The 15,469-nt window shown below is 37.8% G+C and overlaps 1 protein-coding gene across 2 annotated transcripts in view; it reads left to right on the top strand.

Annotated features, from left to right (window-relative positions):
- The window catches only part of RRAGB (Ras related GTP binding B), a 46,033-nt gene extending 43,411 nt beyond the window's left edge, over nucleotides 1–2,622 (top strand). For both annotated transcript variants that reach the window (XM_023202148.2, XM_023202147.1), the window contains 2 exons: nucleotides 959–1,074; nucleotides 2,094–2,622. In XM_023202148.2, the coding sequence (XP_023057916.1) occupies nucleotides 959–1,074; nucleotides 2,094–2,191 (214 nt within the window). In that variant the 3' untranslated portion in view covers nucleotides 2,192–2,622. The remainder of the gene's footprint in view (nucleotides 1–958; nucleotides 1,075–2,093) is intronic.
- The last annotated feature ends 12,847 nt before the right edge of the window (nucleotides 2,623–15,469 follow it).

Genomic DNA, 15,469 nt, shown 5'->3' with positions numbered 1-15,469 from the left:
AAAAAAAAAAAAAAAAAAAAAAAAAAAAAAAAAAAAAGTATTTACTATTTAACTGAATTAAAATAGTGAGGTACTGATTCAGAAATGGTATAGAAAAGACAGTCTAGAAATATTTAATCATGTGTCAGCCATTGTTAAATAAAATTTGAATCATAGCATTGTGAATCTAGGAAAAAGGAATGGCTGAACACCATAATTTAGCAAAGATTTAATAATCAAAATCCTTACCCTGATAAAAGTTTGATTCCAGAACAGCAGGAGTAAGCTTACTCTCTATGCCTTAGCACACTTTGAGACTTTCTGGAATGTTTATGCTAACATTTTGAAGAAGAAATAGCCAATGACAAGCAAGTATAGTTGCCTTGTTTGTTTTCAAAGAAAAAAGATCATTTCTTGAATTTAAATGTAACACTGAAAAGATACAGGCTTTAATCTCAGTGATAAGGAAATTTCAACTTAAGATGCTTATTAAATGTTGAAGAAGTCTTCTGAAAATGATTTTAAACATGGATCTAGGTCTAAGCCAATTTTCATTTCACAGTCAGTTTCAAGTGCTTTAGGCAGATGTGGTGGCATGCACCTCTGTAGTCGCAGCTACTTGGGAGGCTTAGGCAGGAGCCTAAGACTTGAGCCAGGATTTCAAGACTGCAGTGAACCATGATGGCACCACTGCACTCCAGCCTGGGTGACAGAGCGAGACTCTGACTCATAAAAAAATAAATTGAAATTGAAAAAATTTTAAAAATCAAGTCCTAGCCCACTTTTGTCCCCGTTACTTTTCAAAACATGTTAAATTCAGTATAAGAATTTCCTTGGAAAAAATAGAGTTAGTGATTAACAATCTTAATGAAGTGGTGAATTGAGGTATAATGCTATAAAAAAGATGTTTAACATAAATAAGAGCTTGTTACAGTGTTATTATTTCATTCTTTAACCACTTTTCTTCTTTTTCCTATAGCAAGCTGGCTGCCTCTTTCCAGAGTATGGAAGTCAGGAACTCTAACTTCGCTGCTTTCATTGACATCTTTACATCCAACACTTATGTGATGGTTGTGATGTCTGATCCGTCCATTCGTAAGTTTAAACTTAGCTGACCTAGCTTCAAAGCCACATATTCTTTAAACAATTGTCCCAGAGATAGTACCTTATTAGATACTTAAAAGCTGTTTTATAGTGGAGATGGTTACACAGCAATGTGAGGGCACTTAATCCCAATGAACTGTATGCTTAAAAATAATTTAAATGATAAACTTTATGTTATGTATACTTTACCACAGTAAAAAAAAAAAAACTATTTTAGTACTAGTGGTAAATAGTTTTTATTTAATAGACTTATATTTTAAAGCTTAAAAATAATTTAGCCTCTAGGGTATTACGTTTTTCTTCATGGGAACTTCAAAAAGCAAGTCACTAAATCCAAGAATTTTAAAGAAAAGAGAACCCAAATACATGATTTATGCTGCATCTGGTATAGATTTTTAAAAGACTAGTCAATCTAAGCTCTTAAACTATTAAATGACAAACTATTTTATATGTCATTGCATATTCCTATGTACCATATTCTCATATTTCTGTTATGGGCATGAAGGGGTGCTTCCATACCATAATAACCATGACTATCACAACCACTGAAATAAAGGTTATGGGCATGAAGGGGTGCTTAACATATTTCTGTTATGGGCATGAAGGATGCTTCCATACCATAATAACCATGACTATCACAACCACTGAAATAAAGGTTCTTGCAGTTTTTTTTCAGGATGATCCCAGAGTTTAAATTAATCTCTCATCCATTGGCTTTTGCTACTTTAAGTTAATATTAAAATGTAACATAAATTTATGGGTTTTATGTTGTTAGCTCCAAACCGAAAGATTTTGGAAATTTATTTTTGAAATTTTGTGTTTAGAATATGAATAAATCTTATGCTTATTCAGAAAAATTAAACCTTGATAACTTGGGACCTCCTATTCCTGTATGGTCTCTGACATACATTGAGGGATTTGGCTCTCTTTTGTTTATTTGTTTTACTAGTCAGACATTCCTTTTGCTGCCCATACTTAATTCTGTTGGGTGTTTCCGCCCCTACCCTCAGCTTCTGCAGCTACTCTGATCAACATCCGCAATGCCAGGAAACACTTTGAAAAGCTGGAAAGAGTGGATGGACCAAAGCAGTGTCTTCTCATGCGCTAAACATTGATGAATGTTGTTTCACACAAAAATTAAAAGTTTCCTAATTAATGTTGTATTCATATATGTAGGCTCTGAAATGTTGTGATACTTATTGCTTCTGTATTTCTTCTCTACTCCCTAGTCTTAATGTTAAACCTTGAATGCTATTAACTTAAATAGCCATTGAGGAGTTAGAAGATGAATTGTTCATGAAGTTGGTGTTACATAAAAGTAGGTGATATGTAAGTTTTCTGATAACAAGGTTCTAATAGTGTTTAAATGTACTGGCAACCTGGTTCCAATAGTTGTGTTTGCCAAAGCCTTTCTCAGCATCATCTTGTATTCCTTATCAGACAGTAAGTAACCTGTAAGTTTGGAGTATTACTGTTTTCTCAGCATGCATTAAAAATATTCCTTAACTTCAATTGTAAATAAACTTTTGCTGTTAGGGATTTCAGTGTCTATTTTTCTTTTCCCTGTTTCTTCAACTTTGTCCTAAGAAACAGTAAAGGAATTTCACAGTTATCCTAGGTGAAGGGGACCTTCTGGTTGGGAAGGCACAAAATAAAGTTGGATGGGAAGAATGTAGCCAGATTATGGCCTTAAAGTGAGCCAGAAGAATTCAGATATAAGACATCTAAATGTGATAGGATATAGGAAAGCACTGTGGGCCTTTGAGCAAGGGAATTATGTGAAAGCAATTTTGAAAGAAAGTTAAGCTAGACCCTGTGTACTGGCTGATGGCAGCTGGGGAAACTCTGGTAGTAATCCATGCCTGAAGTGTATTGAAAGTCTATTCAGGATGCAGCTGGAGAAGGAATGCATAAAAAGTGGGGGGGAAATAGGATTTGTGAGGTCCAGGAGTGGTTAATTAGGAGTAATTTCCATAACACCTAATGAGATGTACCTTCATTATTCTATCAAGCAGTATTAAAACCTTTTTCAAGCTGGCAGTTGGCTTTAATTTTGTCCCCTAAAGAAAAAATGAAGCACGGTGAACTGTGAGAAATGGAGTTTGATATCACAAAGCCCTAACTTTTTCAGTTTCCATTTGCAGGAAAATAGAAGACAGAACCATTTAGGGAATCTACAGCACCGTTGACAGTAGACTCATCCCATTTCTCCTTCTCCATGTCATAAAGGAACTTATTCTAAACCACTGGTCTCTCACCTTTTCTCACCTTAGTTTAATAGTCCCAGTTGAGGGGTAAGTAGAGTTTTCACTGAGCAGCAAAAAACATGTTTTTTTTTTTTTTTTTTTTTTTTTTTTTTTTTTTGCTATGTGACCTGCATTATGTAGACTAAAATTCTCAACTTATAAAACAATTTTATGGGAGTATTTTTTTTTTATTATACTTTAAGTTCTAGGGTACATATGCATAACGTGCAGGTTTGTTACATATGTATATCTGTGCCATGTTGGTGTGCTGCACCCATCAACTCGTCAGCACCCATCAATTCATCATTTATATCAGGTATAACTCCCCAGTGCAATCCCTCCCCCCTCCCCCCTCCCCATGATAGGCCCCAGTGTGTGATGTTCCCCTTCCTGAGTCCAAGTGAACTCATTGTTCAGTTCCCACCTATGAGTGAGAACATGCGGTGTTTGGTTTTCTCTTCTTGTGATAGTTTGCTAAGAATGATGGTTTCCAGCTGCATCCATGTTCCTACAAAGGACACAAACTCATCCTTTTTTATGGCTGCATAGTATTCCATGGTGTATATGTACCACATTTTCTTAATCCAGGGAGTATTTCTATCAACAGCTGTGTTAATCTTCTGCAGAAGGAGAGATTTAAGTATTCCAGAGTCTTTATCCTATTAGCATCTAGGAAAATGAAAAGAGTTCAGGAAAGTGAAAAGAGTCATTGAACAGGGGTGTATTCTGTGACTAGTAATGAAGTGGGATTCACTTCTAAATCAGACATTCACACTACTTGAATGTGTTATTTTTAAGGTGGATAGATATTGATACATATAGAGACATTAAATTAGATGAGCCCAGAAAAATCATAAAGTTATATCTTTATCCTATTTGCCCTTAGTTCATTCAATCCCTGCTCAGATTATAGTTATAACTTGGACATGGATGTTTTAAAAGTTCAGACAAATGAGGTTCTGATTAGACTTAATCCTTCTAATGGTGATGGCCAGATAGCTATCTTTGTCACTGAAGGCAAAAGAGTTTTGAGATATATATTTATCCAAAGATGCAGTCACTTTGAAACAGAAGTGGAATCAGGTGGATGGTGAAGGCATGCACACAGAAACAGATGGAGAATAGAAATCAAAATTAGAGATGAAATGAAATGATACAATGAAATAATGCTTTTGATAGGCTGTGTTAACTATGTCAGTAGGATAGGGCAGTGGGTCTCAAACTTGAGCATGCATCAGAATCACTTGGAGGGGGGCTTATTAAAACAGATTGCTGCCCCACCCCAAAAGTGTCAGATTCAGCAGGTCTGGGGTGAGGCTCATGAATCTACGCTCCTCACACGTTGCCAGATGATGCTGATCCTGCTGGTCCAGGGACTACACTTTTGAAACCACTGCTTTAGGGAAGAAAAGAGGAAATTTAGACATGGAAACAAGTATGGGAAAAACATGTGTTCACCACTTTGGCAATAATGAAGTGAAGGCATTATACCAAGTATGATATATATGTTTTAAACCACTGATTCTCAAAGTGATCTGTAAGTTTGAGAAGCACTGTTGTAGACAAAAGCAATGCCTGGGAAGCTTGTGTTTCATAAGTAATATGTTCATGTGGAAACCCTTGCTAGTATAAAGAGACTATGGGTACTGATTTGTATCGGGACGACCTAGCTTGTTGCAGTTTCATCCAGCTTTATTTGCTAACTCAATAGGATACCAAGAAAAGTTAGGTGGATTGCCCAATGAAAACGGTGCTATCCGTTAGTTGAGTACTTATCAAGTGTCAGTGCTTTACAAGGATTATCTCAGTTAATCTTCACAAGAACCCCATGGCATAAGTACTATCACTGTCTCCATTTTGAAGATGGGGAAACTGGTCTCAGAGAGAATAAGAAACTTGCTAATAGTTATTGTAGTAATGGCAAAGCTGGGATTTGAATTCAGTGTAACTCCGGAGCTCATGTACTTAATCTTAACCTTGAAGTTATATGGCCTTCCTGAATGTAAGGGCCTATTCAGAGTAGAGAGTATGAGGTGCACCCAGATGTGGTACCTCACTGTGAGACTACCACTATTTGGCTACTTTGAAATAGTAAAGCACACTCTCATGAACCTATCTTACTCCTGGTTTTACTGGAGCATAGGAAGCCTTACCACAGTAGGCAGTACAAAGCAGTCACCAGGAAAACAAAGCAAAAACCCCTACAGCTTGAAGGATTTAGGTCAAACCTAAACAGTTTTTTAATATTTAGAAGTTTTGTCCCTGAATTGGGTTACTGTAAGCAGTTATAGCCTCTACTTCTCTGAGGCCATTTATTAATAAAAATAGGAGGGAGACAGTGTGTAACTTTATAACATTTTTAGGTCTCTCCCAACAGTGCCTTGCATAGGCCAGTTTAATATTTCCTGCTCAAATTCCTGACTCTTCATTATATAAAGCAAGAAGTGGTTAGGGCCCTCCTGTAACCCTCACTAATAAAATTTCTGGCCTCATTAATTTAGTCAAAAGATATTTTTTCAATACTCACTATGTTTCAGACACTGTTTTTGAAGCCCAGAATATGAGAGTGAACAAAATAAAGCCCTTGTACTCATGGAGTTCATATTCTAGGAAGAGGAGACAGACAACCAATTAAGTAAACATAATATATTAGGAAAGACAGATATATGAAGAAAACTTAAGCAGTAATGTGGGAAGGGGCTGGGGCATGCAGAATAATGGCCCCATGGAGGATTACATCCTAATCTCTGGACCTATGAATATGTTGCATGGCAATGAGGAAGTCAGGTTGCAGATGGAATTTAGGTTACTAATCAGCTGCCCCCAACATAAGGAGATCATCCAGGTTTATCCAAATGGCCTAAAGTAATCATAAGGGCCCTTTAAATGTGGAAGAGGGAGGTAAGAGAGTCAGTGTCAGAATGACTTGCTGTGAGAAAGACTCAATTTGCTGTTCTTTGCTTTGAAGATGGAGGTAGGGGGCCATGAGCCAAGAAATGTGAGCAATCACACTAGAAGCTGGAAAAGGCAAGGAAACTGATTCTTACCTAGAGTCTCAAGAAAGAAACAGAGCCCTGCTGACGTTTGGATTTTAGCCCAGTGAAACCCACATCAGACTTCTGACATCCAGAACTATAACATAATAAATTTTTATTGTTTTAAGCCACTAAGTTTGTGGTAATTTGTTAGAGAAGCAATAGGAAACTATATTAATCAGGGTTCTCCAGAGAAACAGAACCAATAGGGTGTGTGTGTGTGTGTGTGTGTGTAAAAATGTATTAGAAATTGGCTGACATGATTCTGGAGGCTGAGAAGTCCAAAGATCTGCAGTCAGCAAGTTAAAGACCCAGGAGAGCCAATGATGTAGTTACAGTCTGAGTCCAATGGCCAGAGAACCAGGAGAACTGATAATATAAGTTCCAGCTCAAAAGCTAGTAGGCTTGAGACTCAGAAAGAACCAGTGTTTCAGTTCAAGTCTGAATGCAGTAAAAGACTGATGTCCTGGCTCAAGGCAGTCAGGCAGGAGAAATTCCCTCTTACTAATGGGAGAGTCAGCCTTTTTGTTTATTCAGGCCTTCAGCTGATTGGATGAGGCCCACCCACATTAGAGAAGGCAATTGCTTTACTCAATCTACCCATTCAAATGTTAGTCTCATCTAAAAACACCCTGACAGACACACCTAAAATAATATTTCACTAGATATTTAATCTGGGCACCTTGCAGCCTAGTCAAGTCAACATGTAAAATTGACCATCAGAGAAACTAAAACAGGGATTTATTTAGTTAGGGAGATCAGAGATAGCCTCTAACATGAGATGACATCTGAACAAAGAACTGAATAAAATGTGAGAGAGAGCCATGTGTATAGCACGTTTTTTTTTTTTTTTTTTTTTTTTTAAAGACATTTTAGGCAGAGAAAACAGCAAGTACAAAGTCCCTGAGGTGGGAGGATTCTCAGAATATTAGAGAGGAAGCAGCAAGGCCAATGTGGAGGTAAGAGTGGTAAGAAGAATAGGAGATTAAGGTGAGGAATTAGATAGACATGGGGTGGGAGAGAAGACTGTGTAGGACCCTTTAAGCAATTGTAAGGATGTTTGTGTTTACTACCAGTAAGATGGGAAAGCCACTAGAAAGTTTTGAGGAGAGGGGTGATGTGATCAGACTTACTTTTTAAAAAAGATCACAGCTAAAGAATAGACAATTTGGAGATAAGAGTAAAAGCAGGGAGACCAGTGAAGACGCTATTGTGTTATGTAATATTAGGTATCAACTTGACTGGATTGAGGGATGCCTAGATATCTGGTAAAGGATTGTTTCTGGGTGTGTCTGTGAGGGTGTTGCCAGGGGAGATTGACACTTGAGTCAGTGGACTGGGAGAAAAAGACACCTTCAGTATTGGGGGGGCACCATCCAGTTGGCTGCCAGTACTGCTGGAACAGAGCAGGCGGAAGAAGGGGGACAAAAGCAGCTTGTTTACTGAGTCTGCTTGTTCTCTTGCTTCCCATGCTATGCCCGAGGCTTGGCTTCCTTTCCTCCTGCCCTGGGACATCAGACTCCTGGTTCTTTGGCCTTTGGACTCTAGAACTTGCACCAGCAGCTTCCCAGGGGGCTCTTGGCCCTTTGGCCTTAGGCTGAGGGCTGCACTGTCAGCTTCCCTGGTTTTGAGGCTATCAGACTGAGACTGAGCCATGCTACTGGCTTCTCTCTTTCCCCACCTTGCAGATAGCCTATTGTGGGACTTCACCTTGTAACTGTGTGAGCCAATTTTCCCTAATGTGCTCCCCCGTGTGTGGGGGGAGCATATATACACACACGAGGGAGCATATGTATGTGTGTATACACATACACACATATACACAGGGGAGTACGTGTGTGTATGTGTGTGTATCTCCTGTTGTTTCTGTCCCTCTGGAGAACCTTGACTAATACAACTATTAAAGTAATAAGTGAGAGATGATGGTGGCTTGGCTTGCGTCAGAATGGTACCAGAGGAAGTGATGAGAAGTGGTAGGATTCTTGCTAAGTTTCTAATGTCACATCAACAGGGTTTCTTAATGAAGTGTGTAGGAGAAAGAGGAATCAGATAACTTCAACGTTTTTGGCTTGAGCAACTGGATTAATGAAGCTGCCTGAAACTGAGAATGTTGAGGGAGAACCTGGCTTAAGGAAGAAAACAAGGGTTGGGAGTTTTGCACATGGTATGGTAAGCTTGAGATACCTGTAATACACAGATGGAGTTGCTGAGTATGAGTATGAATACAAGTATGATGCATGAGTGTCAAACTCAGGAGAGGTTGAGCTACAGATTCAAATTTAGTTTTGACATTGGATGAGATCAACTCAATGGTGAGTGTAGATAAAGAAAATAATTAAATAGTTATTTAAAATTTATAAAGAAAGGAGGAAATAGCTTGCCACAAGCATTAGAATAGATAGCTGATGTAGAATCTCAGACTCTTGAACATATACAGTCATGCGCCACATAATGACATTTTGGTTAAACAGATCACATATATGATGGTAGCTTCCTAAGACTACAGTGGAGCTGAAAAATTCCTATTGCCTAGTGGCATTGTAGCCATCTAACATTGTAGCATGACACGTTACCTGCCATTGTGTTTTAATTGCCTACAATATTGAGTACAGTCACATGCTGTACAGGTTTGTAGCCTAGGAGTGATAGGCTATATTACATAGCCTAGGTGTGTACTAGGCTATACCACCTAGGTTTGTATAAGTATACTCTATGATGTTTGCACAATAACACAATTGTCTAACGACCCATTTCCCGGAACATATCATCATTAAGCAACGCAAAACTATATTGTCATTTTCTGAAAATGTGAGGGATTGAAATGGATAACTCCTTAAGCTTCCTTTCAGGCCTGTATATGTCCTTAATATTGAGTGGCTGAATGCCTACAACAAGAATAGCAAATAATATTTACTGATCTGATAAGACGTGCCAGGCATAAGATCTAATTGTTCTTACATGTATTCACTCACTTAACTGTCACAACAGCCCTATGAAATGGATATTGTTATTTCTTTATTTTGTATGAAGAGACCAATTTGTACTTTAATCAAAAATCTCTCTAAACTTATAATTCTGTCTTGTGAATATATTTTATGGTTCTCACATTAGTTTCTCCTACATTGTCTTTTTTGTTCTTCCCAAGAATCTTGTGAAATGGATAGGAAAGGTAGTAGCACAGTTTTATAGATAAGGCAAGTGAGCATCAACAAGGTTGTGATTTATCCAGTGTCACAAATTAGTGAAGAACGTAGTTCGCACTTAAACCCGGTTCTGAATCCAAGCCAGCCTTACCTATACCTTCCATACAAACTTGCTCTAAGACAGCACTGTCCAATAGAGGTCTCTGTGATGATGGAAATGAAAATTTTCTAATCTGTGCTGTTCACTATGGTAGCCACTCAGCACATGTGGCTATTGAACACTTGAAATGTGGCTAACAAAACCAAGCAAATAATTTTTTATTTAATTTTAATTAAATTTAAATGAATATAGCCAGATGTGACTAGTGGCTGCCATGTTGGACATTGCAGCTGGAGAATATGAGTAATCATTAGCAGATGAAGATTATATGAAAATGTTACTAAGGAATTCCACATCTCTTTGTGTCACAAATAGACCCTGATGAATTTTTTCCAACTGTTTCAAGAAGAGTTAATCCTGTATTGTACTATTTCAAAATACAGAAAAGGATGCTGTGCTGTCTAGCTCGATGAGACAAATAAGGTTGATCCCCAAACCCCAAAATAACTTTACCACAAATGAAAATTTCAGGCTGTTCATAACTTATGAACATCAGTCATTCTAAATAGACTTGACAAACCACACATTGCAAGTATTCCACATGATCATCAAGTAGAAATTTCAACTTAAAATTGTTATAACAGAGTGGTTATTTAAAATATATAATAAATATATTTATTAAAATAAATTTAGCTATATAGAAAAAAAACACCAAAAGGACAAATAATGTATGACACACGTAAAAGTTAGAGTAGGTAAAGAATCTAAATGGTCACCTCTGTTTAATATCCAAATTTTACTTGACAGTTTACAAATTAAAACAAATGCTTACTCCAGGACCCTCAGTAGTTGTGATAGGCAGTCTCCATGCATTTGTGTTTTCCCTTCCCCTTAAGTGTAGACTGGATTTAGTGACTCTTCTGACAAACAGAATTTTGCAAAAATGATGAGATGTCACTTAGATTAGGTTACAAAAAGACTCTGGCTTCTGTCTAGCTTACCTTTTCTTGCAAGTTCAGCATTAAGAACTGAGGAACTGAGGATGGCCTCTGACCAAAAACTAGCAAGAAGCTGAGACCCTCGGTCCAGTAGCTCACAAGGTTGTTGAATTCTTCCAATAACCACTTAAGTGAGCTTGGAAGCAGATCCTCCCTCAGTATAACCTTCAGATGAGACCAGAGCCCCAGCCAACACCTTGATTGCCAGATTGTAAGAGGTCTTGAATCCTTGAGGCAGAGACACTCAGCTAAGCCTCACCTAGTTTCTTGACCTGCCGAAACTGTGAAATGATAAATGCTTATTGTTTTAAGCCATTCAGTTTTAGTGTAATTTGTTATACAGAAATAAAAACTAATATACTAGGGAAATCAAAGATGCACTGGCTTTGCTTCAGCCTCATTAGGGAGCTTCCTTTCAAGTAGGGGAGAATGCATGAGGTGATACACAAAGTAGATCCTGAAGTAGAAAAAAAATGCATTGCCTGTGCAGCTATCAAAAATACATTTTAAGGTACTATTATGTACCATTCAAATGCAAAAAATGGCAGGGCTATTGTCAGCATATTGCTGAAATATACTTTGCATATTGCTGAAAGCTCCAAATCGGTCCTTTCTGACAAGGGATCTGGCAAAAATAATATTACAAAATTTTTCTTACCCTTTGATGTGGTGATGATTCTTTTTTGGCAAGATATCCTAAGAAAATACCCAAAGCATATGTGGTTTTAGAGGGAAATTTTTAAAAATATGACTAATGCTGCATTATAAATAATAGCAAACAATAGGAACATTTCAAATACCTAACAGTGGATTAAAGATGTACATCCGATGCAGCAACTTAATGGAATACAGTAGAGTATGATATTGTCTAGGATTAAACCCAAAATGGAGTAGCTTAAATAAGACTTTTTTTTTCTCAAATAATAGAAGTTTGGAGATAGATCCTCTAAGACTTGGCTGTATGGTAAAATCAGAGACTCAGGCTCCTTCTAGCTTGTTGCTTTGTTATCTTTAAAATGTTGCCTCATGGCCCAATATGGCTATTTAAACTCGAGCCATCACATCCACATTTCAGCCAACAGAATATTTTAGCAGACTTCCTGAAAACCACTTACAGCACTCATTCATATCTCACTGTCCAGAATCTAGTGACATGATCATATGTACCTACAAGGGAGATTCAGAAATGTCATCTTTTATTTTATTTATGTATTTATTGAGACGGAGTCTCACTCTGTCACCCAGGCTGGAGTGCAGTGACGCAGTCTCGGCTCACTGCAACCTTTGCCTCCTGGGTTCAAGCGATTCTCATGCCTCAGCCTCTGAAGTAGCTGGGACTACAGGCACGCGCCACCACACCCAGCTAATTTTTGTATTTTAGTAGAGGTGGGGTTTCACTATGTTGGCCAGGCTGGTCTCAAACTCCTGACTTCAAGTGATCCACCTGCCTCGGCTTCCCAGAGTATTGGGATTACAGGAGTAAGCCACTGTGCCCGGCTGCCATCTTTTAGTTAGGTACATTGCCTCCCCAAATGAAATAATGTTTTGTTACTAAGGAGCAAGGGAAGAATGGATGTTGTTGTAGGAAAATAGATTTTGCCACAAGCTGCTGCTTATAATTATGTCTATGAATTGAGTTGATAAATGGAGATATGCTTAACTGACTCTTGACATTTATGAGGGGGTGTCATCAGAGATCTTAAAAATTCTGGAACTGTAAAAGTGAGAATGTTGATTTAAGTGCCTGGCTATTTTCTGGATTCATTTCTGTTGAGTTATGTATTTCCTATGCTTTGTCTCACAACACAAGTTAATCCCTTTCAATTTTGTTAAGTTTCCTTGATAACTGTTTTTCACAAAGAATTCTTTTTCTCACTTGATAAGAGTGCTGCCTATGTAACAAGTACAGAGAAAAAAAAAGATTAGGGATGCTGGTTATTTTTAAGAGGGGAGGGTGACTTGCTTTTGTATAATTCAAATTTGTACCAGAGGAAAATGACCAGTTACTAAGTCTTAGACTTTCAGGGAGATGAAAATACTAATTACACCTAAGTGTATACACTGAAAAAGATCAAAAGATAACTTGCATAATTATTTTTAAAAGCCGTTGTTATTAAGTTGCTAACTTATTTATAGTTTTATTAAAAAACAATTCTGTTTCCTCAACTCTCATTCATTCCTCTACCTACTCCATTCTGGCTTCTGTCCTCACCATTCCACCAAAATAGCTCTTGTTAAGATCACCAGTGCCATCCATACCATGAAATTCAATGGACACATCTTAGTATTCATCTTCTTTGACTATTAAAGCAATATCTGGCTCTGGTGAGCATTTACTTTTTCTTTTTTTTAATGTTTTTTTTTTTTATACTTTGTAGGGTACATGTGCACAACATGCAAGTTTGTTACATATGTATACATGTGCATTGTTGGTATGCTGTACTCATTAATTTGTCATTTATATTAGGTAATTCTCCTAATGCTATCCCTCCCCCATTCCCCCAATCCACGAAAGGCCCCAGTGTATGATGTTCCCCACCCTGTGTCCAAGTGTTCTCATTGTTCATTTCCCACCTATGAGTGAGAATATGTGGTGTTTGGTTTGTGTATGCTCAGAATGATTTACAGCTTCATCCATGTCCCTGCAAAGGACATAAACTCATCCTTGTTTGTGGCTGCATAGTATTCCAGGGTGTATATGTGTGACATTTTCTTAATGCAGTCTATCATTGATGGACATTTGGGGTGGTTCCAAGTCTTTGCTATTGTCAATAGTGCCACAATAAACATACGTGTGCATGTGTTTTATAGTAGCATGATTTATAATCCTTTGTGTATATACCCAGTAATGGAATTGCAGGGTCAAATGGTATTTCTAGTTGTAGATCCTTGAGGAATCACCACACACAGTGGTTGAACTAGTTTACACTCCCACCAACAGTGTAAAAGCATTCCAATTTCTCTACATCCTCTCCAGCACCTGTTGTTTCCTGACTTTTTAATGATTACCATTCTAACTGGTGTGAGATGGTATCTCATTGTGGTTTTAATTTTCATTTCTCTGATGACCAGTGATGATGAACTTTTTTTCATGTTTATTTGCCATGTAAATGTCTTCTTTTGAGAAGTGTCTGTTCAGATCCTTTGCCCACTTTTTCATAGGGTTGTTTGATTTTTTCTTGTAAATTTGTTTAAGTTCTTTGTAGATTCTGTATATTAGCCCTTTGTCAAATGGGTAGATGGCAAAAACTTTCTCCCATTCTGTAGGTTGCCTGTTCACTCTGATGGCAGTTTCTTTTGCTGTGCAGAAGCTCTTCAGTTTAATTAGACCTCATTTGTTCTTTTGTTCTTTTATTGCCATTGCTTTTGGTGTTTTAGTCATGAAGTCCTTGCACATGCCTATGTCCTGAATGGTATTGCCTAGGTTTTCTTCCAGGGCTTTTTCTGGTTTCAGGTCTAACATTCAAGTCTTTAATCCATCTTAAATTAATTTTTGTATAAGGTGTAAGGAAGGGATTCAGTTTCAGCTTTCTACATATGGCTAGCCAGTTTTCCCAGCACCATTTATTAAATAGGGAATCCTTTCCCCATTTCTTGTTTTTGTCAGGTTTGTCAAATATCAGATGGTTGTAGATGTCTGGTGTTATTTCTGAGGCCTCTGTTCTGTCCCATTGGTCTCTATCTCTGTTTTGGTACCAGTACCATGATGTTTTGGTTACTATAGCCTTGTAATATAGTTTGAAGTCAGGTAGCATGATGCCTCCAGCTCTGTTCTTGTTGCTTAGGAGTGTCTTGACAATGTGGGCTCTTTTTTGGTTCCATATGAAATTTAAAATAGTTGTTTCCAGTTCTAAGAAGAAAGTCATTGGCAGCTTGATGGGGATGGCTTTGAATCCACAAATTACCTTGGGAAATATGGCCGTTTTCATAATATTGATTCTTCCTATCCATGAGCATGGATTCTTCCTATCCATGAGCATGGAATGTTCTTCCATTTGTTTGTGTCCTCTTTTATTTCATCAAGCAGTGGTTTGTAGTTCTCTTTGAAGAGGTCCTTCACTTCCCTTATAAGTTGGATTCCTAGGTGTTTTATTCTCTTTGAAGCAATTGTGAATGGGAGTTCACTCATGATTTGCTTCTCTGTTTGTCTGTTACTGGTGTATAGGAATGCTTGTGATTTTTGCACATTGATTTTGTATCCTGAGACTTTGCTGAAGTTGCTTATCAGCTTAAGAGATTTTGGGCTGAGATGATGGCATTTTCTAAATATACAATGATGTCATCTGCAAACAGGGACAATTTGGCTTCCTCTTTTCCTAATTTAATACCCTTTATTTCTTTCTTCTGCCTGATTGCCCTGGCCAGAAATTCCAACACAATGTTGAATAGGAGTGGTGAGAGAGGGCATCCCTATCTTGTACCAGTTTTCAAAGGTAATGCTTACAGTTTTTGCCCATTCAGTATGATATTGGCTGTGGGTTTGTCATAAATAGCTCTTATTATTTTGAGATACATCCCATCACTACCTAGTTCATTGAGAATTTTTAGCATGAAGGGCTGTTGAATTTTCTCTAAGGCCTTTTCTCCATCTATTGAGATAATCATGTGGTTTTTGTCTTTTTTTAAAATTATTATTATACTTTAAGTTCTAGGGTACATGTGCACAACGTGCAGGTTTGTAACATATGTATACTTGTGCCATGTTGGTGTGCTGCACCCATCAACTCGTCAGCACCCATCAACTCATCATTTACATCAGGTATAACTCCCAATGCAATCCCTCCCCCCTCCCACCTCCCCATAATAGGCCCCGGTGTGTGATGTCCCCCTTCCCGAGTCCAAGTGATCTCATTGTTCAGTTCCT

The sequence above is a fragment of the Piliocolobus tephrosceles genome, chromosome 12 (assembly GCF_002776525.5).
Source record: "Piliocolobus tephrosceles isolate RC106 chromosome 12, ASM277652v3, whole genome shotgun sequence".
NCBI classification, from domain to species: domain Eukaryota; kingdom Metazoa; phylum Chordata; class Mammalia; order Primates; family Cercopithecidae; genus Piliocolobus; species Piliocolobus tephrosceles.
This window is presented reverse-complemented; position numbering and strand designations above follow the sequence as displayed.